The 24,815-nt window shown below is 43.3% G+C and overlaps 1 protein-coding gene across 3 annotated transcripts; it reads left to right on the forward strand.

Moving 5' to 3' along the window:
* Window positions 1–3,265: 3,265 nt before the first annotated feature.
* On the forward strand, window positions 3,266–23,761 carry tbx18 (T-box transcription factor 18). Of its 3 annotated transcripts, none has more exons than XM_072553340.1 (8): window positions 3,266–4,087; window positions 4,536–4,710; window positions 5,607–5,708; window positions 6,886–7,057; window positions 9,552–9,719; window positions 10,111–10,175; window positions 19,213–19,307; window positions 23,072–23,761. In XM_072553340.1, exons 1-8 carry the CDS (start codon window positions 3,865–3,867, stop codon window positions 23,107–23,109), a joined length of 1,038 nt encoding a protein of 345 aa, XP_072409441.1. In that variant the 5' UTR covers window positions 3,266–3,864; the 3' UTR covers window positions 23,110–23,761. The 3 variants fall into 3 exon arrangements, with proteins under 3 accessions (XP_072409441.1, XP_072409443.1, XP_072409440.1); XM_072553342.1 differs by lacking the exon at window positions 23,072–23,761 and adding an exon at window positions 20,164–20,827 and having other exon boundaries at window positions 3,267–4,087; XM_072553339.1 differs by having other exon boundaries at window positions 3,269–4,087; window positions 20,853–23,761.
* Window positions 23,762–24,815: the final 1,054 nt, after the last annotated feature.

A 24,815-nucleotide genomic window follows, 5' to 3' on the forward strand; every position in this document is an offset into this window, starting at 1 on the left:
CTTTGATGTTACAAGGGCTACACTGCAAGGGAAACACACGGGCTCACCAAACTCTCAGTAACTTGCACGGCGGAATACCGTGCAGTGTGTCATTCTGCATCTGCTAGGCTGGGGGAAGGGAGCTCAATTTATAATCAAAATAATTCATAGTGATCTACCGGGACGAGTTGCTATTTTCATATCCGTGCTTTGTTTCACCCGAAACACTTTTGTAAAAGAAAAACAGCGGCACGTTAACTTTTACAGACTCTCCAAAACGCAATTTACATTTCTGTGGATCAAATTAATCTCCAGCATTAGACTTTGAACAGCATAAGAAACTTGGAGAGACTAGGTACGAGGTCTAGTGCATAAAGACATGGTCTGAGCAGAGTGAATATCCTGATTAACTGTATTTGGTCTGGGAATGGGGGGGGGCGTGGGGGGGAAGTGTGGGGAAATTACTTCAGTTCATTTTACTCTGGCGAGCTGTACTTTATGCTGCCGAACAGATAGGAAAATAAATCTGGAAACATTCATCTATCAGTTTGAAACTAACCATTCCAGTACTCAAATCTCAGTACTTTCTTAATGTCCCAGGACTCAAGTCTCTGGATATTCGTAAATCCCAGTTCTAGTTCTCTATATTATTTACGTTCTAGTCCCAGTTCTCTGTATTTTATCAATGCCCCAATACTATTTCTCTGTATTTTATTCATGCCCCAAGACCAGTTCTCTGTATATTGTTAATGTCCCAATACTAGTTCTCTGTATTTTATCAATGCCCCAATACCAATTCCCAGTATTTTATTCATGCCCCAAGACCAGTTTTCTGTATATTGTTAATGCCCCAATACCCGTTCTCTGTATTTTATTAATGCCCCAATATTAGTTATCTGTATATTGTTGTGTTCCAGTACTAGGTCCCTGACTATTCTGGCTTCTTCTTTCTTCTTTGTTTTGTTGGTGTTTGTTGAGTTGGTTTCCCGATTTTGTTTGTTACGAAGTGACAGGCCAGACCTGAGAGAGGCCTGCTCGCCGCCGGGCTATGAAACTTCGCTCCGAAATTACGGCGAGGTGAGTGAATCGGTGCGAATTTGTGCAATGCCAGGCATTTCCGTGGGGCTGGCGGCTAACAGGAGCTCGCCCAGACGGGGTTGAGGGAACGAAAGGCGGAATCGTGTGGCAGATCGGAACCGGACAGAGACCGGAGGACGGAGTTCTGGCGGCTGGATTTACGCATTATTGGTGTTTTACTCTCACCGATAACCTTGATCCAACTGACTTCATTAGCGACAACAATTGGACAGTCAGACTTATCTAATGCTTCGAGTCTCGCTTCTGGTTTCCGACCACTAATTTCGGGGAGTGTGTGGGTACAGAGGGTTACGTAGGAAATTAAACCGAAATAAATACAACGTTTTTTTAAAAAAATGAGGGCAGTAGAGGGGAAGACAGAAAATAAAATCTCTAAAGTGAAAAACGTAGAAATCAATAATACCCAGGCCAGCAGCACGTAATAATTATTTACTTGTACAATTTTTCTTGAGCTTCATTTTTTAACTTCAAACCCGACCTAAATGTGGGTTCTGAACATATCTTTTAAAGATAACCATTTAAGATTGATGTTAAATTTCTGAAATGAGTTCATAAGTGAGTATTGATATCAAGACATAAACTCCAATACGCATCAACCTTTGTAGGAAATGATCAACATTTGATGTCAAAACTGTCCTCAAGAGGACCTTCATATAAGATGTACACGCGATATATGACTACAGATAAATATTTCATTCTGGCAAAAAGACATTTGGGGTTTCCTATACAAAAATAAATATTTTAACTGGTTCGTTAGGGAGTTAATGGAGAGAGAGAGTGTGTGTCTCAGTGACTGGGAATGGAGAGGTTGGGAATCAGTTTAAATGGATTATCCCCGTAATGCAGGCACGCTGGGAGAGCTTTCCTTTGGCGGAAAGTTGACCGAGCGTGCCACAGGAAATGACTGGCAGAGACCTCGCACTTTTTTAAATGGGAGAGATCCACATCTTTGCAAGCAGAGGAATATGCTGGATAACTGGAGGAGCTTAGGGCACTATAACACTCGTTTGGAAATACTTGAGTGAGGAGCCTGCATTAGTCACCATCGCCTCCTGTTCTATAAATTTATCTGGATCGTTATAGTGCAACTGGGGATGTTTGCAATCACAAGGAAGCTGTGTCTACCCTTATCAAACGAACGCCCTGAATTCGATTCCAGTCTAACTGTTTTTGTGTAGAATTGTTGGTGACATAACTGCAAAGTTTCGGCATTAACCTCTTTATTGAACTGTTACTGCGGTGCGGCAAATCGGATTCAGTGAGATGTATAAATTTCTGAGCGAATGTCAACATTATTCTGTTTTGTTTCTGTCTGGGTTTGATGTTTTGGGATTTTGCTCTCGCCGTGCATTTGGTTCAGCCTCTTTAAACATAAATGGGCGGTAAACGCGCTGTGCTGTTACTGGCTTTAATTTAAACCATTTGTAATTTATTTTATTTAAAATTCGTTTCCCGTCGTAAGGAACACTCCCATACCAGCTGTGGACTTTTAAAAAAGAATAAATCCAGTGGTTTGGCTTATAATTTATTCGGAGATATTTCTGTTAATGACTTTGATGTATTTCCCTGCTGACCGGCTCACCACTGGTATTTATTGCCTCTCATACTCAAGCTTGTTGACATATTTGGAAACATTATGCTGTTCTATCAAGATGTCCTGCCATGCATCTGTCTATGATTTAACCACTATCCGCAATATATTTGCTAGTCACTCCATATACGTCTACAATTACAAATCAGCCTACTGGCACCAGTGGTATGTTGAAATACTGGCTGAGCATGTTACTCAGTAATATGGGAAATCCTGCCCGATTCTTACCTGCATGTTAACTTGCAGCAATGTCAATCATTTGACAACATTTAGGGCCACATTTGCCCGCGGATTACTGGCGTTAAATGGGAGTGATTGGCATTATAAAAGCGCCTGATACCAGTTTTAAGAACTGTTTCAGTATTGTTTAGGAGGATGCAAGAGGGGGCAAAATCCGAAGGGGGGTGACATGTCTGACTTTGGTCTTATGCGCGGTGGGAATTCTGCACATGAGGTCGGGTGCAAATGAAACTTTCGCTGCAACCTCTTTTGGTGTCTGTCATGGTAATATTGATCTGGCCCCGTTGCTGCTGGGGACGGGGGGTAGGATGGGGACGGGAGTCGAGTGTGTGTGTGTAGACCTGTGATGCAAGTGGAACTGCCCGCTCTGAGACCAGCTCCCTCCATCCCTCACGGCCTAGGAGAAGCGGCAGATGATAATAAGGTCCGTGCCCTCATTGGGCGAGGAGGACAATCGGCGGGCAGTGATAGGGCGAGGCAGCTGTGATTGGCAGCAGACGGGGCCCCGCCTCCTCCCGCCGCCCTCTGTGTGTGTGTGTGTGTTGGGGGTGGGTGTGACACGCGTGGAGCTGAGCCGCCTTCAGCTATGTCCCTCTCTCTCGCTGCTCGCAAGTGCTGACAGATCTAGGCAACAAAATTCAATTACCAGCCCTAATTGCGCTCAGAAAGAGAGGGAGAGAGAGGGAGGGAGTCCATCCGCGGCGCCTCCACTCCATGTCACTTCAACTGGACGAGACGGAGCGCCCTTGTTCTTTTTTTCTCTCTCTGTAACTCTCCCTCCCTAACTCTCTCAACCCCATCAGTATTTTCAACCAGCATTGGATTGGGATTGGGAGTTTGTGTTTGTGTGGGGAGGGAGGGAGGGAGGTGAGGGAAAGAAAACAACTTCTTGAAGACAAAAATCTGTGTGTGTGTGTGTTGTCTCACTCGCACTCACACGCACAGCCCAACGTGGGATGGCTGAGAAAAGGAGATCTCCGTCCGCTATGAGTTTGAAAGCTCATGCCTTTTCGGTAGAAGCGCTGATCGGGGCGGAAAAGAAGAGGAAAGTGGAGGGGCGCGCCGACATCGGGGTCGAGCTGAAAGAGCGAAGGACGAGCCCGAGCGTGAACGGGCCGAGCAAGGACAGGGGCTCCGAGGGGCAGAACCACTGCGGAACTGAGCACAGCGAGAGAGCCGGTGAGTTCCCCCCCCCCCCCGCCTCCCCAGGCTTTTCGCTCGCATCCTCCAGCTGCTGTTATTTACCATTTGCTTCGCCGGGAGAGAGAGGGAGAGGGAGAGGGAGGGGGGAAAACGACTTCTACAAGGAATGCTGCTGTTGGCAGCTCGGTTTCGTTTTAGTTTTAAACAATCAAAAATTGTTTTTTTTCGACAATCTAATTCCAGATCAAAAAATATGTCACATCAGTTTCTGGGTCAAATCGAATTACTTCAGCTTTGTATGCATGCCATAGAAATGATTATGCAATTCTACTTAGTACTTATTATTGCAATTGTACTTAGTTTTTTTTAACAAGTACACTGTTTAGATTGCATCATGTCGCTCTGTCCGGTATCGAACTCTATCACCTGGCGTTATAAATCGTGGCGCTTTCACGCATTCTTTTCTCTTCCTTTGGTGCTTCAGTTGTGAATGGGGACGATGCCTTGTCGTGTCCGTCCCCTCCGGTCGTCAGTAAGGCCTACATTGCGCCCAAGTGTGGCACCTCCCGGGAGGACATCCACGTCGAGCTTCAGGGAGCGGACCTGTGGAAGAGGTTTCACGAGATCGGCACCGAGATGATCATCACCAAAGCAGGCAGGTCAGTCTGAGAGTCTGTGGTCCCCAGGCAAGGTGCGCGGGTTTGTTTCCGGTGGGTTTACTAACAGGGCAGACATCAGTGTTCACTAATAGAGTAGACATTAGTGTTGTTTTTGATGAGTTTACTAACAGGGTAGACATCAGTTTTTGTATTTGGTGGGTTTACTAACAGGGTAGACATCAGTGTTTGTTTTTGAGAGTTTACTAACAGGGGAAACATCAGTTTTTGTATTTGGTGGGTTTACTAACAGGGTAGACATCAGATTTTGTATTTGATGAGTTTACTAACAGGGTAGACATCAGTGTTTGTTTTTGATGAGATTACGAACAGGGTAGACATCAGTTTTTGTATTTGATGAGTTTACTAACAGGGTAGACATCAGTTTTTGTATTTGATGAGTTTACTAACAGGGGAGACACATCAGTGTTGTTTTGGCGCTCGCCTACATTCGGTTGGCCGGTTCACGTCAATTTAATACACGCACAGCTATTAAACCGCTTTTCCGAAGAACAATTTCAGATGCACCAGCAATCCAGCGTGCAAACACCCACTTGGGAGCGGCTTGAGAATGGGGAATGGGGAAACTGCAACGTTGTATCGAAAAGTAAATGTTTTTGGAAGTATTTCCCTTGATGTGTTTTTGTCTAGCCCAGATTCAGTAGTTTTAAAGGCCAGGCAGTATTTTGGGAGTGTCGGCCGTTTCTCTCTAGCTGTTTATTATGGCGGCTCCAGGTTTCGCTGCAAAGTCTCAGTCGTCTGCTCCGGCCTTTGGTGGATCCAATTGAGAGGGGGCTTGGCAGGCTGAAGACTGACTGGTTTAGCTTTTTGTTTCTTCTTTTCTCTCTCTCTTAAAGCAGTTTGATTGGTTTGTATATGTTCCTGTTTGTCTTTGCTAGGAGAATGTTTCCGGCTATGCGGGTGAAGATGACGGGACTCGATCCCCACCAGCAGTATTACATCGCCATGGACATTATACCTGTGGACAATAAGCGGTACAGGTTAGAGCACGGAGCTGGGAGCAAGCGGGACATGGTCTGCACTTGAACTCGCGTAGTCACAAACTCGGCGCCAAAGGGGGCACTCAGAGTTAAAGTTCCTGAGCGCAACAGGGTTTTTTTGGGATACTTACTGAAGAGCAAAATTGTAGGTCTTTGGAGTTAGAAAGTGTGTGGATTAGAGCATAAACCGTTTACAATAAACCAGGTTTCAATAAACACCTGAAAGAGGAATCGGGGAGAGTTCAGACGGGCCGAATGTCGCTGGGCTGAGTTCCTGGTTGATTCAGGTGCCAGTGTAAGGTCTATGATCCACACATCGCTGACCACTCGGGGTACAACCAGCGTCAGGCCAGCTCTCTCACTCAGACTGGTAATCCACGTCCTGCAATATTAAACAGCATCCCTCTCAGAGAGTCCCGCTGCAGCGACTGGCGACAGCGCTTTCCGGCCGGAGCGCGTCTCACCAAATCCAAACCTGCAAACACTGGTCGGAATTATAGGACCAATAAGAATTCCTCTTTGTGACCTGCATTTCCCCCCCACCCCCTTCCACAGTCCCGACCAAAACACTGTTTTGCAAGACCGTATATGTCCTCCAATTCAATCTTAAAACTTCACTAAAGAGTCAATGGTTACCGCGGTGGGCGGGAGACTACAGTCGGAGGGGTACAATGGCCTACTCCTGGTCCTAATTCCGATGGACACCTCTCCTATTACTTGTACCTTCTAGCAATAACGCATGTGGTCCGAAAACCTCTAGTCCACCTTCGAGCAAGCTCATGAACATTGGCAAACGGTTGATTTATCGCGAAACCGCGCACCTACCCCGTTGTTTAACAAGAGGGTCCTCGCTTCCCAACTAACCCCAAAGCGCTTGTCTCACTTAGCCCTGGTACTGGACGCACCACTCCCAGAATAATTGCTTGTTCAAAACTAAAAACATCAATTCTGAATTCAAATCTTTAAGGCCATTCACCAACATGAGCCCCTCGTCACCTTTACAGGATTTCCAAACGGTGTAATTGTAATTGTATCCGGGGAATTGTACTTAGTTTAAACATTTCGACTGGCTTGGTTTAGTTTGGTATTTCAATGAAGAAGTAAGTGTTGGTGTTCCCGGGAGGGTCCAGCTCGGTTGTGTTCTCTCTCTCTCTCTCTCTCTCTGCTCTGGATGCAGGTATGTGTATCACAGCTCCAAATGGATGGTCGCTGGCAATGCAGATTCTCCGGTACCGCCTCGGGTTTACATCCACCCGGACTCTCCGGCCTCGGGGGATACCTGGATGCGGCAGGTCATCAGCTTTGACAAGCTCAAACTCACCAACAACGAATTGGACGACCAAGGACATGTGAGTTGTGCCTGTCTTTCAAAGCCGCCGCCCTGTCCTAGCCGGACCGATTGATGCGGTTCATTCCGAACCAGATTAGTGCAAATACCTGCCCGCATTTTAATGTTTATCACCAGTAAGCGATAAGTGCAGTGTCCCTGACGCCTCGACCCGCCTGAGTTTGTTTAAAACAAAAGACCTCAAACTGGTGAGGTGGCCGCAGATGAGGTAAATGTTTATTTAAGTAAGGCAGGGTCAGTAAATGGGCAGAGAGACCTTTCCTTTCCCTGGTTGGTGATGATTGGGAAACACCGCTGAAGAGTTTTACAAATTATATTTAACATCAAAATAAGAACCAGGAAAGCTAGAAGTGTGTAACCTGACACATGGAAACTTTAAAAACAATGTAAACATCGATAAAATTCTGTACATGGGAGTCGTGTAAACGATAGACTTGGAACAATGATCCCAACCGTCTCCACACACACAGTAACGGTGAATCTTCGCTAACAGTGACTGGGGAATTGTCTGGGAAATTTCCAGTTTTCTAAATGTTCCATACGCTGGCTCGAGTCTTCCTTTTTGTAAACTCTTTACGATAAAGGTATCGTGACAATGATTTCTGTTCTGCATTTTCTTGTTTGCTAGTCAGCCCCGTATGAACGTGGCGCTCCGTCTGGGGGGCGTCGGCTAACTTTGTACCCTGACCGGATAAAGCCGGAGGGCCGGTGAAAATAGGGTCCTGTGGCAGTGCCCAGAGCTGAACAAAACCAGGGGGAGGCTCGGGGGGTGTGTGTGTGGGGGGGGGGGGGGGGGGGGCGGGTAGGGAATAATAAACAGGAAAGAAATATCCCAAAACGGATTAATCGTATTGGTGTTGGTGCCTGACTGGCGTTCTGATTTGAATTCGGAACTGAGGTGTTAAAACTTAATGACAAAGAGAAAGGATTATTCTGGAAATGTGCGCATTTATTGTTAAGGAGGTGACGAGCTGCCTGGAATCGGTCTGTTCTTCCAGTAGCTGTCCGGATAAACGGAGATTCTGGATTAGTGGTGCTGGAAGAGCACAACAGTTCAGGCAGCATCCGAGGTGCAGTAAAATCGACGTTTCCGGGCAAAAGCCCTTCATCAGGAATAAAGTTGGATAAACGGAGAGCCAATTGCCTGAAGGGCAAATTGGGGCAAGGTCGATTATTCCAGTTTCCCTTTCCACCACGTTAACTTTCTTTTTAACAATAAATTTAAAAGCAGTCTTTTAATTTCTAAGTTTGAAAAAGAAAATCAGACTCTCAGTCTCTCACAGCAGAGCTGAAATCAGGAACTTTCGGTTAATAACCCTCTTGCACATTTTGTTATGGAAGGAAGGGTGTTGGGTGTAAGATGATTCGGAGGAGCCGGTGTTGGACTGGGGTGTAGAAAGTTCAAAACCACACAACACCAGGTTATAGTCAGGTGGTTGTGGAGTGGCAGCACTCCGAAAGCTAGCGCTTCCGAATAAACCTGTTGGCCTATAACCTGGTGTTGTGCGGTATTTAATGGTGCAAAAATGATTCACATAAGGACCTTTCCGCGCAAAAAGAATTTATAGCTTCTCACGCCCAGCAGAATCCCACTCCCACGATCTCCTTCCACATCTCCCGTGCAGTTCCTTGTGGATCTGATTGCTAATTGAAAAGAATAACTCTTTGCCAGTATCCACATCCACCAGGATGTAACTACTCTTGCTTCACCAGTCTTTCTGCACTAGGGGCGGTTTGTTGTCGGGGGCCGGGAGTCACTGTGTAGATGTGATCACTGAAAGCTACCCCGCTCATTCCCAGCTGTTGGTGCCGGCTGGGTGCGAGAGTGTTCGGATTTCTCCGAGACGTAGAACGGGTCGGGCTTTGCACCAGCTCAAGCAGAGGTCCAAGTGTCATCTCGACCAGAGATGTTCCGTCTGCCACTGGTTAGCAAGCGAGGCACGGATCAGGGAGACATGAGCTGTTCATTCCCCGGGAGAATGTTTTTTTAAAACTGTCAGGCAGCGCCAGCTCAGAATAACATTCAAGGATTCTGCAATTATTTAAATGAACATGAGACTGACCCAATAACAGCAGCATAAAGACCCACAGCTTCTGGGTATCTAGCCGAGCATATCAAAATGATGGCAAGGTTTACCATAAAAACTGTCTGATGCCTCACAGTCTAAATATGTCCCGGCGCAATTACAATGGAGGACGGCGGAGTAAATAAAGACAGGAAGAAATAATTAGAGTGACTCCTTTAAAACAGACGGGGCTTTTTGCTTGCTTGCTGGAGCCCAGGAGGGAGGAAGGTCCCGCTGTGGAATGTAACCAAGTGTCTGTCCGTGTGGGACCAGGGACATTGTCATTCCCGGTTCCTGAAGGCGCATCCTGCACCAAACCGCCAGCGCTCAGAGAGCAACAGCTACCTCTCCGGCCTGGTGGGCTCTCTGTCTCTCTCTCTCACACACACAAATACACCTCTTCAGTTTGGTTCTCTCTTCCCGGAACAGATTATACTGCATTCGATGCACAAATACCAGCCTCGAGTCCATGTCATCCGCAAGGAATGTGCAGAGGAGCTGTCGCCGGTCAAGCCCATCCCGGGAGGGGACGGCGTCCAACACTTCTGCTTCCCCGAGACCGTCTTCACTACCGTAACCGCTTACCAGAACCAACAGGTAAGGGTTGGGGGGGTGGGGGGCGGGGGGCGGAGGGGTGTCTGACCCAGGCTGACACACACCTACAGCGAGCCCACACCGACCCGCTCTCCCTGACTGCATCCACACAGGAACTCTCTCTCTCTCTCTCTTATCCTTGCACCGCACTTGTAAATCGAATATGACATTTTAACTATATATATATATATATCATGCTATCACGGACTGGGCCGACTTTTGGACAAATGTTTCACTTGAAAATAACTTTTATCAAGACTGCACCAGGGGGTGGTAACTGCAAAAGCTTTAGAAATTGGGTCTGGGTGTGTTCAGAGCAGCAGTGTTAGATCCAGTTTGAAAGCAGACGCGTGAGATGTGCCGCCCTCTAATCCCAACTCCACTTCTGTCTCAGATCACTCGACTGAAGATCGACAGGAACCCATTTGCTAAAGGCTTCCGAGATTCCGGGCGGAACAGGTAAATCATTGGGTTGCTCCCGTCAGAGGGCGCCTTGAACAGCGCCGGCAATGTCCATCTGTGTGTGTGTGTGTGTGTGTGTGTGAGCCACCAAATTACAGCCTTCCCCGTGTGAAAGGCCACTTTCCAGTCAAGAACCTCACCCTCCTCCGCCTCACTCAAATGGAGACAATTGGCGGGCCGCACCACCATAGAAAAGGGACAGTTGCAGAGATTAATGGGGCATTTTTCCTCCAGCCTCTACGCTGCCCTTAAAAGTTTAAAAGCGGAAAGGGACAAACACTGGCGTCTTAGAAAATACAGGGAAGGACAAACTTTATTCTGCTTAACTAAACTGGGCTGTTCGATCGCGCAAGCGCGGCAACTGATCAAATGGGAAAAGTTCAAGGCATCTTGGATAAATTATCGCCTGAGCAACATCTCTCCGGGAGGCGACTTTTATCCCGGCTAAACCCAAGCGTTCCTATTACTGGGAAAACGAAGCCTGAGTTTTTGAGCCCAAGTCAACCCAATAAATATTTTATGATAGCTTCCTGCAAAATGCCCATGATCCCCTGTAAAAGTCAGTGTGAAAGCCGTTATATCGGAACAAAAGATTGGCAAGCGAGCATTCAGCTCAACTTTCGATATACTTTTTTTTTCATCATCTGGTTGCTGTGACTGTTCCAAGACTGCGGCCGAACGTGGGGCCATCATATCGGCGCTCCGTTGTCATCTGTTGTATTGCCCTTCTGCCAAACCGGGAAAGAAAGGCTGCATTTGCAGGGCAACGTTGTATCAGAGGGTCTAAAACTGCTGAGAACAATTCATTAATAAAGTAAACCAGTTGCAGAAGGAATATGGAACGTGTGCAAGGAAATATAAAACCAGTCTGTTTAGCATTACTGGTGGGAAAAATAATGGCATCTCCAGAAAACGATAAAATGCAAAAAAAACCAAGAAATTACAGATAGCAAATGATCCTTTTCTCTGTATTTTTAGGGGATGTCGATATCTGTGTTGTTCACAGTCCCTAACTCCCCTCCAACGAAATGGGTTGCTCGGTCATTTTCAAAGAGCAGTTCAGCTTTAACCACATTATTGTGGAGCTGGTGTCACTGGAGTTATAGATTTGAGAAGGATGGCCAATGGTCTTCCTGTAAGAATATTCGGACAGAAGTTGAATAGTCAACGTGGACTTCAAATGGAAAAGTTTCACTTGACTAGAGTCATCAAAACCTTTGAAGCACAGAGATTAGACAATGTTGAAGTCCAGTCGATGCAGCCATTTAATCTGGACTCCAAAATAAAAAATAACCCTTTCAGTAAATAATCGTGTTTTAGATTAATTCAGGTCATGATTAGGCTAATTGTTAGCTGACTAGCAAAAAGATAAATATTCAGAATGATAGAAGAGGTTGGATTACATAATGATTACAGCTGGACCGCTGTTGTCCCCATTCAGTTTTTCTGCATGGTTTAGATTTTGGAATCAAAAACACATTTTATAAATTTGTGAAAAATGCAAAATTTGGAGAGATAGTGAAAACGGAAGAGGACTTCAACGAAATGCAGAATGACATTAATAAGTATACAGAGTGGGCATCAAACTGACGAATGAATTCAATCATGGGTAAGTGGAATGTTTGGTCAGAAAGATAAGGAGCAAGAAGGGCATGTGTTTCAAAGGAAATATGAATCTCAGCAGCATAACATGGAACATTTTAAAACATTTAAAAATAGGGTAGAAGGGATCTGAGACGACACATACTCAAAGCACTGAGATTGGAATTACTGGTTCATCATAACAAAGTCAAATCACAGTCACAAGGGTTCATTTCTGGACAGATAGATCTGAAAAGTAGATAAGTTATATTCAGTTTGTACTGAACCTTAATTAGACAAACTCTGGGCATTGTGTATACTTCTGGTCACCATATCATAGAAAAAACTAGAGGCGCAAAAATACATCATTACAGGAATGATACTGTGAGATTGTAACTCTCAGAAAATGACAAAGTGTGGCTCAGTGGCTAGTACTGTTGCCTCACAGCACCAGGGATCAGGGTTCAATTCCTGCCTCGAGTGACTGTCAGTGTGAAGTTTGCACATTCTCCCTGTGTCTGCGTGGGTTTCATCTGGGCACTCTGGTATCCTCCCACAATCCAAAAGAAATGCAGGTCAGAGGGATCGGCCATGCTAAATTGCCCAAGAGTGTTAGATGCATTAGTCAGAAGGAAATGGGTTACTGTTCAGAGGGTCGGTGTGGACTTATTGGGCCGAAGGGCCTGTTTCCACTCTGTAGGAAATCTAATCAACTCTACTTAAAATTAAATGCTGAAGAATAACCTCATAAAGATAATCAAATTAAGAAAGGCTCTGATAGGGTAGAAACAGAAACTGTGATTCAACACATGGTAAAGAGCATAACTGGAGACTATTGATATAAGATCATCACCAAGGAATATCACATCTGCTTTTTAAAAGGAAGTTAAATAAACATACAAGGGTGAAGGAAGTAGGGGATTATGCTGATAAACTCATAGAATCATGGAAATTGGTTCCACAGAAATTTTTGTTTTATTCATTAAGGATGTGGGTGTTGCTGGTAAGGTCAGCATTGTCTGTTTCTCTTTGCCCTTGAAGGTGGGGCCGGGGCTGGTGGGAGGGAATGGTTTTATGCCAACATCTTGGATTAGACTGCTGTGGTTTGCTCAGCCATTTAATAGAACAATTAAGCTTCAAGCCTATGGGTCTGGAATCACATTTAGTAAAGATGGCAGATTTCTTTTCCAGGAGAGAATCAGATGGGATTGTAGCAGAGGTTTACGGTGTCCATCACTGTTATTAACTTGTATTCCAGATTTTGTTCAATTCATTTAATTTAATTTCTACAACTGTTAAAGGGGAATTACACTCCAATTTCTGGATTATCAGTCCAGGCCTCTGGATTACTATCCAGTGACAGGGTCACTCTAAGGTGTCTTACTCTGTGCCAGCTAAAAATATTTGTTTCTCCTTTACCCCTAAGGCCTTAGCTTCTCTGCCTTTGACCACTATTGTCGAACTAAGTATTTGAGTGACCTGATATCTGGCAATGAGAAAGCAATTCTTTACACCCACTCCGAATAGTTCGGTTTGAGCTGAGGACTGGACTGGGAAGAGGACATACAGAGGCCACAAAGGCATAAGTTAGATTTGTTGAATGGTCAAAAATCTGCCAAGTAGGATATAATTTAGGAAAATGTGAAATTTTCTTTTTAATCAGGAAATTACGGAGCTGTGAGATGCAGGGGGGATCTGAGTGCCCTGGTGCACAAAACACAAAAGCCTGGTATGGAGGTACAGCATGTAATTAGGAAAGGTTATAGAACATTATGTTATAGAATTCCAACAGTGTGGAGACAGCCCCTTCAGCCCAACAAGTCCACACCAACCATCCAAAGGGTAACTCATCCAAACCCATTCCTCTACATTTACCCCTGAGTAATGCACCTAACCTGCACATCCCTGAACGCTACAGGCAATTTAGCATGGCCAATTCACCTGGCTTTCACATCTTTGGACTGTGGGAGGAAACCAGAGCACCTGAAGGAAACCCATGCTGACACAGGGAGAATGTGCAAACTCCACACAGATAGTCACCCAAGGCTGGAATTGAACCTGGGTCTTTGGTGCTGTGAGGCTGCAATGCTAACCACTGAGCCACCCGTGTTATATTATAATTCATTGCAAAGAGAATTGAATGCAAAAGTAGGCAGCTTATGCTTCAGTATTCCAGAACTTTGGCAAGATGCCATCTGTATTTTGTACAACATTGGTCTCCTTATTTAAGAAAGGATTGAAATGCATTGAAAGAATTTCAGAGAAGTTTTTCCGACTCCGAGCTGGGATGGGTGAGTTGTTTTGTGGGGGCAGGTTGCACAGGCCAGGCTTTTATCTACTGGTATTTCGAGGAGTAGGAGGAAAACTAATTGAAACCTACGATCCTAAGTGGTCTTGACAGGATGGAAGGGATGTTTCCATTTGTGGGAGAATCTAAGTAATTATTCAAAAATAAAAGGTTTTCCATTAAAGACCCAAGTTTCTCTCATAAGGTCAAGAGGCTTAGGAAAGATCTTCCTGAACCGGCGATAGAAGCAGTGTCTTGGCAGAGGTGAAAATGTTCCTGTTAATCCAACAGTGAAGGGAGTTATGGTCAGTTCTGTCATTATGTTATTGAATGGCACAGCAGACTTAAGAGGGGAGAGGGCCTGGTCTGGCTCCTAATTCATGCTATACATGTACCACTTTTGGCAGACTACGTAATACTGGCTAGGAGCAAATGACTGCGGATGATGGAATATCTACTGAAAAACAAAAGATGTTGGAGATCACAGTGGGTCAAGCAGCATCCATGGAGAGAGAGCAAGCTAACGTTTCAAGTCAAGATGACTCTTCATCAGAGCTGGTGAAGTGTGGAGGGGAAAACATTTAGGTGGTGGGGGGTGTGGTTGGAGTGCTGGGGGAGTAAGGATGCTGACTTGTTTCGATTAAGTTTTTGGAATGTGAGAATGGCAGAACAATGGTGTGTCTAACTGTCAGACTGAAAATATCAGACAGTCGCACTGAAGTGGGGGAAGGGGAGAAGGAACATGGTGACAGGTAAAGCTAAAAGAAAGGGAAGGAATGGGTTCACAATTTGAAGCTGTTGAGCTCAATATTGAACCCAGAAGGATGGAAAGTATCTGGGGTTTGAAATACCGGTTTATTGAATATGAATTCAAGTCACACTTTAATGTTTAATGGACAGGACCCTAGAAGTCAACATTTTTGTCAATTACCTCATAGAACGTAACTAAAATGACAGCCAGAATGTTTTGGTCCCATTCCTAGTGGCAACTTTCCAGGTGTGAAGGTCTTTAAAATTCCCCAGGTGTCGGCCTCCTGCCTGGTCCTCCTGAGTGCAATCCCTACAGGAGTTGGAGATGGACAATGCCTAAGCTGGCTCCTATGCTTTTGTCCTATTCGAGGAGATTTTGTGTCAGGGATATTTCCCACCCAACTGTAATTTATTGTCTGGTGGGAAGGGTTTGGGGACAGGGAAAGCAAAACCTGATGCTTCAGCCTCAAATAATAAAGGTGGTACATAAAGGGAGCCTCCCTCCCTGGCCCCCTTTTCAGTCTGGCCACTCTCTCAACGCCTGTCACTTTTCCCCCTTACAGTCTGTGTCCTTCACTGCTTAACTTTATCCTTTTGATACCAATCCCTCTTTTCTCTGACTCCCTACTCTTCCTATTCCTGCCCCAAGACCACATCATACCTGGCTGTGTTGGCTCTGGCTCTTAGAATTTGAAGATGTCTTGTAGTTCCAATAGTGGCCACTCCTGCCAGTGGCTCTGTTGAGACTACACAGCCATCAGTACTCTGATGGCAGAAGTGGGTACTGCAGATGCTGGAAATCAAAGTCTAGATTAGAGTGGTGCTGGAAAAGCACAGCAGGTCAGGCAGCATCTGAGGAGCAGGAAAATCAACGTTTCGGACAACAGCCCTTCATCAGGAAGGGAGTAAAAGGCAGAAATCATGCTTCCAGCCAATCAGGTGCTCAGTAGCTGCACGGCTGCCGACAGGACAGGGGATGCATTTCTTGCTGACACTTTGGTTGTTGGGCTGGGAACAGTCACCATCTGGAACATTCTGCCTCAAAATTAATGGGCATTTTGGGAAAGATTTCAACTGAAAGAGATGGTCCAGATGTTGGTGAAGCAGACCTCTCACAGCCATCAGCTTACTTTTGTATACTTGGGATTTGCATTTCTTTGTCCACTAATGTCCTGCGTGCAAGCTGATAGTTGTATTTAGTGAGCAATGGGTTGAAGGGTACCTCAACCATCAAGATTGAAGGATTGAGAAACAAACAAGGAGGAAGGGCTGAGAAGCTAGGTATTTTAGAGTTAATTAAATATCGCATCAGGTACAGAAAGAGTCAAAGGCTTTTGGGAGTAGATGAGAGTTTTTTTTATTCACTGATGGGACGTGGGCATCGCTGGTTGGGCCCACATTTATTGTTCATCCCTAGTTGCCCTTGAGAAGGTAGTGAGGTCAGTTATCTTCCTGAAACGCTGAAGTTTGTGTTCTGTAGGACGATCGACAATGCTGGTAACATGCGAATTCCAGGATTTTGACCTAGTGACACCGAAGGAATGCTATTTTATTTCCAAGTTTTAAAAAAAAATTTCAGTCATGGGACGTGGGACTCACTGGTTGGTTTGGTGAGTGGCTTGGAGGTGAGCCAGCAGGTGGTGATGTTCCCTTGTAGCTGCTGTCCTTGTCCTTCTGGATGGAACTGGTCACGGGTTTGGAAGGTGCTGTCCAGGGTGCTTTGTCGAATGTGGCTTTGAGGCCACAATCAGATCAGGCATGATATTATTGAACGGAGGAGGCTGAACAAAATATTCCTGTTCCTCATCTGCGTGCCTGTAGGTTTGTGAATAAAGAGAGGAAATGATTGGATTCTGAAAGAGAGAGAGAGAGACAGAGAGAAAATAAGAAGACAGTCACATTTGATATTCTTACAATCACCTAAAACAATTACACACATTAAAAGGGTGAGGCTTCACACGTTTACCAGTTCTTTCATTCATACGTGGGTTGTGGGCATTGCAGGTGAGGCCAGCATTTATGGTCTAGCTGGCAGTTACATTACAACCATGTCAGTGTGTCTGAAATCTCATGTCAGCCAGCAAGCAGATTTCCTTCCTCAAAGGGCACCAGTTAGGTTCATGTGACAATCAACAATGACTGCATTTAGCCTGCTATTTCATTCTGGATTTTTATTGAATTTGAATATCACCATCTAGCAAAGCGGAATTTGAACCACCTAACCACAGAACGTTAGACTGGGTTACTGGTTTAATAGCTCAGTGACAAGATCATTATGCCATTGCCTACCCACTTGGGCAGGAAAGGTTGGTTGGCAGTCAGTAATATGTATTCTACCACTGAAACTATAACTGCACTGTTAAATGCCAAAATTAACCTTCAGTGGCAAGGTTTATGGACAATTAATGTGGAAAAGCACTGACTTTGCGCAAATTATGAAGGCCATTTTCAAGAAGGTAGTCCAAATGAAGTTGAAGGAGTGTTTTTCCATCATGGCAATCTGTGCATTAATGACAGTGTGCATCATTAAGGTACTGCTAAGCTTTCAAGTGCGATCATCCTGGTGTTTACTAATGTGAACCAATGTTAACTGTGCTAAAAGTGCATTTTAGCTGCAAAATTAATGAAAGGAAGGAAGTATGCATTTGTTCTAACACTCAAGTACAGAAATATCAGGGATAGGTCTGGGATAAATGAAATTCTGCTAATATCCTTTGGCTACAAAAACTATTAAATGACTAAAATAAAATACTAAATGTTTGCTGTTGAACATTTGTCTTATGATTGGCATAATTCTTGATCTTTCCGCCAGCTTCATTGTAGTTATTTTCCAGGGTCCACGACTGGCTCCAACAGATATCATATGTATCAGTGTTGCGCCCCCACTTCTATCAGTGAAACACTTAATCAGCCAACACCAACTGGAAACTTCGTTTTGAAATCCAGTGTTTGACTGAGCAGTTTCCTTGTGAAACAATGTGGCAATTATTCTCACTGTGATGTTTAAACCATTCGTCTTACACTACAGCAAGGATTCCGGATGGAGATGAAATTACTGGCATTGAATGGAAAAAAATTAAAAATGATTCGATGTGATTTCAAATTTGGGAAAGCAAATGTCAAGTAATTCTGTTCCACTCTATTATTTAGATAGACAGACATGTTGTCCCAAAGGCTGGATTGTATCCACACATTGGCTGGAAATATATGATTATTTAATTTCAATGACTTCATTCAAATTTGGATGAAATGGTAATAGCATATTCAAAACATATACATCAGTATTATGAACATACAAACATGGAATAATGTTGCATTTCTACATCAAAGATCACTCCAGTGTCAAACAAAATCATTGAAGAATAAGACTTTTTTAAAGATGTTCACAAAACAGTAAGTATTGCAAAACTTGGTTCAGGCCAAACGTTAATTTAAAAACTTGGCGAATGTTGAAAATCTGCAAGTAAAGCAAGAGGTTTGGGAAAAAGAATGCAACATGATGGGTTTATCAGTCAGGACAGAAACAGAGTTAACATTTTGGCTCAGATACGACTCCTCTTCAAAACTGAGGGCAGGTATAAATGTGACGTACTTTATACTTTTGAAAATGGCAAGATGGAGGAATTGAAGGAAAGGTAGATTACAGGCTGGGAGAGGTTAAGTAACAGAGACGTGATGGAACACAAGGCAAAGCAAGTGCTAATTTGCAGTAAAGAAACAAAGCATTAACCAGAGTGAGTGTCAATAACAAAATTCTGTCATATCTGAATTTTTCCAGTACTTTCATTTTTGCCGTGATATTCTCTCATAAATGCACTTGTGAATTGTCCAGTAACACCAGAAAAAAATCCCCATGATTATAGCAAACAGCCCTTCAAGCAGAGCAATTCTGTGAGCAAAAACAGAAATTAAACTGATTGATTGATTAATGAGAGGACTGTCTTGTTATTTTACCGCACCATATTTAACATTAGAAATTTACTAATGTGATTTATTTTCTCAGACAACCTGTGCCTATTTGTAAAGTTGAAAACAACTTGGCATACAAAGATTGAATGACCAATTGTTATCTTCACTTTATCATGTCATTGCTAATTAACCCATCTTCCACTGAATCAACTGGAATTCTATTCAGTTGGCCTAAGTGTTGGGCTGTGCTAAACACAGCTCTACTCTATAGTAATCATTGTAATCATTACATCTCATTGTAATCAGATGCTCTATATTACTGAATATAATATGACCGATATTCAGATATTCACAATTACTGCGGACATTTCAAAATACTTGCAAACTACATTATTCCAGATTGATGTACTGCAATACCCTGTTTTTGTCAAAACGTATTTCCATTGATGAAGATAGCTTATAACTGAAAGATGAAGTGATTTATGAAGTATAATTTTCTTGATGTAGAATGGGTCTAGAGGCGATTGTGGAATCCTATGCATTCTGGAGACCCTCTTTGCGGACCCTCAGCTTTGAAGATATTCCTGGGATTCACAAACAAGGTATTGCTTTTTCTTTGTTGTTGAAACCATTGCTTTTGTTACAGCATCAGGCAGTGTGGATGGCAAGGGAAAAATAAGTGGGAAATTTATTTTTAGTTTATATTTCACGGCTTTATACTAAGTAAACAGATGTTGGAAAACTAAACAAAGAACAAAAAGGTTTGTTTGTCAGGCCAGTATTTTAATGAACAGATTTAATTGGAAGCTTTCGGAGTGTCATTCCTTCATCAGGTGGTTGTGGAGGTTAAGCATAAGATCAGAGTATTGAATTGAATTGAATTTGTGATCACATGTACCGAGGCCCAGTGAAAAGCTTTGTCTTGTGAGCAATACAGGCAGATCATAGAGTTAAGTAGCATAGATAAGTAAATAATAGGTAAACAGTGGCAAAAACAAAAACACAGGTACAGGTGAATGTTAAGAGTTTGTGAGTACATTGAGTATTCTAACATCAGTAGGGTAGAAACTGTTACAAAACTGGCTGGTGCATGTGTTCAGGTTCTGTACCTTCTCCCCGATGGTAGAGATTGCAGACCTGCCAGTGTGGGATGGATCTTTAAGAATGCTGGTGGCATTTCCTTTGACAGTGGGCCTGGTAGATGGATTCTATAGATAGGAGGTTGGCCTTTGTGATTGTGATTGAGTTTATAACCTTCTCTCAGAATGTTAAGCTGTCTGCTGTGACATCAATAGCAAAGGTCTGACTGCAAAATCAGATCATGTAAAACTGATGCTTTGTGTGTAACTTCCAGCACACCGAATTTTCAATGCATGTGCAACTTTGCAAATATTTGAACTTTATATGGATGTGGCTAAGGGACCCAAATTATATGTGACCACTCTGATTTTGTCCCAGACCTGGAATACATTAAACATTGACAGGGGGAGATTTGAAAGAAATGAAAATACTGGATAACATTAACGTAATAACATTATTCCGTGGTCCCTTTAACACGACACTGAAGCATAGCAGTGTTCTGGACATCAATATATCTTTTGACAATTTTCCTTGCTTCCTGAACTCACTGACTCTTGCTGAAGTAATGCTCCAAAACTTTAAAGTGATCATTTTAATGTATGAAGCTGAACACAGAGTCAGCATAGTAAACAAAGAAAAAATGCTGATGCTGAAAATCAGAAACAATACCTGAGATTGCTGGGAAAACTCAGCAGGTCTGGCAGCATCATCTATTGCAAAATATTAGGGATGCACCTGGACACCTTTCAGACTTGATTGACTCATAAATGTACTGACCTGTTGAGTGTATAATGTGCCTCTTTACAATACTCATCGGCATTGTGTGTGCTACACCAGTCTAAGGCTGGAAACAGCCTTATCGGAACATGGAATCATTCAACGTGTATCCCAAGTATTGACAGGAAACAGTTTACAATGGAAAATATTTGTTACTGTCATTTTGATGTTGTTAAGCCGGCCAATGTTATACACAGAAATGCTGTCCTATCCAGTGACAGACATGGTCAAGTGAATGGACGACACTTGCAACAACAAAGTTTGTCAAGAGACTGTGTTTTTCTTCACAGGTGGCACGGTATCTTCAAGTGCCCACCAAAGCCCAGGAAATGGTGCGCCTACACATCTTCTGCCTGGCTCTTCCTGTTCCTCCCCAGCTTTCCACCTGGCACCAAACAGCAGCCAACTGTGCAACCTGAGCCCCGCTGACTTCACCACCTGCAACCGCACAGGCCTGACCTTTAACAGATACAGCAGTAGTCTCGCTGAAACCTACAACCGCCTGACCAACCCGAGCAGTGAAACCTTTGCCTCCCAGAGGAGCTCTTCTTACATTGGAGTAACGAACACAGCAAGTGGGAACATGTCCATATCCAACAATGAGAGTGATGCTTTCAGCTGCCATCAGGCTGGCTTACCTGTGCCAATCTCTGGGATATCATCTCCTCAGCTCCAGTACATCATGCCTTCACCGTCAAATAATGCCTTCAGTGCCAGTCAGACACACCAGAGCTCCTACAGTACTTTTAGATTACACAGCCCGTACGGCTTATATGGATATAACTTCTCCACCTCCCCTAGACTGGCAGCCAGCCCTGAGAAAATAATTTCTTCTCAAGGAGGTTTTCTGGGCTCATCTCCCAGTGGTACCATGACTGATCGCCAGATTTTGCCCACCATGGAGGGGGTACCTCTGCTTAATGGCAGCCAGCAGAGCATGTTCGACACACGACCATTGGGGAGCTTGACAGTCTCACCATCCCAGATACCAGCGCATTTAGTTTGACAAAATAGCTGGACTTGAGTGAAGATGTGTGCCTTTATGTTACAACATATTGGTGGAGATCCTCCTTTTTATCAACCTGGTCACCGCTATCAAATATGCTCCTTGGTTGTGGCACTGGTAGGGATTGGACTGAATATGCCGGAGACTGGAACACGTTTGGACGTTCCATTTGGCGGCAGCGTAGGAAGGTTCTTCCGGCCGCAGTATTTGTTCTTTCAGCAGTTATGGCACGTCAGAGGATGCGAAGCTCCAGCTGTCATCTCACAAGAACTTCAAAGCAATTCCTGCAAGAAGTGGAGAAGAAGGTCAACTCTTTTAAAAAAAAATTGGTCATTGATAATGTCTCATTTATAATGGTGCTCGCTTTCATAATTTTAGCAGATAGTCAGTGGACTTGATTGCAATGTGAATTTAATCAAGACTTTTGGATTCAAAGACTTGCCTTAGAGTAATGACTGTTTCAACAAGTAACCTCACATGAACCCTTAAACACGATCCTTTGGAATTATTCTTCCTGCCTCTAGCTTTCTCTTTTACTGTCCTAAGAGTTTGGACACATAATGACATATTCTTTGTTTGGTCCTGGTCAAACAGTCTTCCTTTAAATATGAGTCTAAGTACTGGGTGTTAATTGATTGTCAATGACCAGGGTACCACCATAGATAAGGCTGCTCCTGTCTGTACCTGATGGCTGCACAACTGCACTTTCCACACTAAAGGATCACTTGCCTAGAGATTAAGTGTATTAGCCAAACATATATAACCCATTTTTATTTTTCACTTTTCACGCACTGGTTATCCCATCCCCACTTGCACCCTGCTAAAGCTGCAAACACAGCATAAACCATTGAATGCCCAAGATTCTTATTCTAACCTTTGCAGTTCAATGCACTTCTGTCAACCCAGTTAAAATAATATTGTAGATTAATCTCCCTCCTCTTCATAATTTCAGCATAATATTTTGTTTTTAAAATATACCACATTCTAAAACATTAGAAAAGGTGATCACATCAGGATGAACGTGTACAAAACCGTTGCCCTTTTCTCCAGTATGCTGTGCTTTGATGTTGGCTTGGGGGGTAATCACAGAATCAAGCCATAATTTACAGGACAATATTTCCTATGGTTTCTATAGTAAAACACTCACACAAATTGTGGAGTGGATCTATAGTCCACATGCATAAGTATACAAAGAGGTATCATTTGCCTTCTGCATCTGGAAGATTCATTCTCCAATTAGTCTTACTGGATATGCACAACATCGCTACGTAATTCCAAAAACGAGTGCTTCTCACGAAACACTGATGATTGGGATTCATCAGTCACAGACAAACAAACAATATTGTATTGATATTGACACAAAATACTCTCTCTTATCGAGTGGAATAACAGAAACCACTATGGATTCAAAGAAAAAATAATGTCTCGCCTAGAGATCCTCTTCAAATATATTCATAAGTAAAAAGTATTATCTGTAATTAAGTATTGATATATTTTGTTCAGGCTGTTTTCCAGACCAAAGCACTGACTGCTCTACATAAAGTGATCGTGCCTCTGCAAGATGTTGTTAAAGTAAAAATAGATTCTGAGCAAAACACCGATGTCTTAGTAAGTACTGCCTAAGTGCCTGGAAAAGGAATGCCTTTCAGAAATAGAAGCACTTGAAATGAATATAACAAATGATAAATCACAAAGTGTTTATCTGCAACATGTTTCCCGATTGGGGAGTTTTTTTTTTATTCCCAAGTATCTTGGGGTTATATAAACAATACCATTGAGATATCTTTCTAGCTGGTTTTGCCTACTATGTTTGCTTTGGGCAATATATAAGTTCTGATCACTGAAGCAACTCTGCCAGCTGAAATGTTGCATAATAAGATAGCTAGAACCCAACCGTGAAAGCAGTGTGGTTTTGACTTTGCAACCCGGGTAAGATTATGTTCTTATCCATAGGGAACATTACCACAAGGACTACAGCTTTCTCAGTCCCTCTTTGAACTGCACCACACCGTAAGTGCCAAAGATTCTCGTCACCTTTTGTTACTTAATTGTGAGGAAGTGTATCTAAATTATCAAGCCTTATGTACATGAGTAGCTCTGATAAAAATATTTTGAAACCTGTGCTTTCAAATTGTTTAAATGTGTAAATATGTAACTGCTGAATTTTACTGGCAATAAAAAAAGTAGACTTTATCCAAGTGTGTGCCAAAAGAGCTTCCTTTTAAAGTCACACATTTCAAAACATGTACTAGTAGGCTTATGGAAATTCTAATTGCCAGAGTTATGTGTTTATTCTCAGCTCATTTTTTCAGGTAGCTAAAATATCATAGAGGACACAATGCAGAAGTATTTTAAGTATCACTTACTGTTGTACAGATATAGAGAAAAGCAATACCGTTATTGATGGCTGAAATGATACAGTTGGAATGCCCCTTTCTGGGTCACTCTAGCCTGACATCAGGACCAGCACTGGAAGCCACCTTCCTGAGAACAAGCAGAGATGTAATTCACCCTTAACTGGAAAAGACTAACATTGGCTCTCAGAGTTGGTTTGGGCTTTGGAATAGGATCTTGGATGCATTTCCAGATAAATGTTGGATAAGCAAAACCATTCCTCCCCCCACTCCCAGTCTCAGCCATAATCAGTAACCCAGCATTATCAGTGTTTGTGAACTAAACATTGAGTCCGATGAAGATATTAAGGAAAGCTTCTTGTCCAACTTTGATGAAGTCTTCACTGTTATACCAAAAGAAGATCGACCAAAAGGTGTAAGAGCACAAGGAGCCCATTCAGCCCACCAAGCCTGTTCTACTACCAATAAGATCATAGCTGATCTGATGATCCTTAACTCCACATCCTGTCTTTTCCCCATTACCTGTTTCATTTACTGATTAGAAATCTGTCTTTCCCAGCCTAGTATATACTTAATGACCCAGCCTCTACAACCAGCCTTTGTGACAAAGAATTCTACCATACTTTGAGAGACATCCTCTTCATCTCTGTCCGAACTGGGTGACCCTTTATTCCAAAGTGATGCCTTCTAGTTCTAGACTATCCCACAAGGGGTCGCAACCTGTCCACCTCTCCCCAGTCGTGTTCCCTATCAATCTTGCTTGTTTTATTAAGGTCATCTGTTACTTGTCCGAACTCCAAAGTGTGCAGGCCCCATTTACTCAAGCTCTTCTCATAAGAAAATTCTTTCACACCCTTGCAGCATGGCTTCAGTATGACAAGTATCCCCACCCA

The sequence above is a fragment of the Chiloscyllium punctatum genome, chromosome 3 (genome assembly GCF_047496795.1).
Source record: "Chiloscyllium punctatum isolate Juve2018m chromosome 3, sChiPun1.3, whole genome shotgun sequence".
Classification (NCBI taxonomy): domain Eukaryota; kingdom Metazoa; phylum Chordata; class Chondrichthyes; order Orectolobiformes; family Hemiscylliidae; genus Chiloscyllium; species Chiloscyllium punctatum.

Bases quoted from the DNA above. Each gene is read 5' to 3' on its own strand.
- tbx18 (XM_072553339.1), top strand. From the start codon at position 3,865: ATGGCTGAGAAAAGGAGATCTCCGTCCGCTATGAGTTTGAAAGCTCAT. The intron at 4,711-5,606 runs GTCAGTCTGAGA...TGTCTTTGCTAG, and splicing joins ATCATCACCAAAGCAGGCAG to GAGAATGTTTCCGGCTATGC. The intron at 10,176-19,212 runs GTAAATCATTGG...TTCTTGATGTAG, and splicing joins CGAGATTCCGGGCGGAACAG to AATGGGTCTAGAGGCGATTG.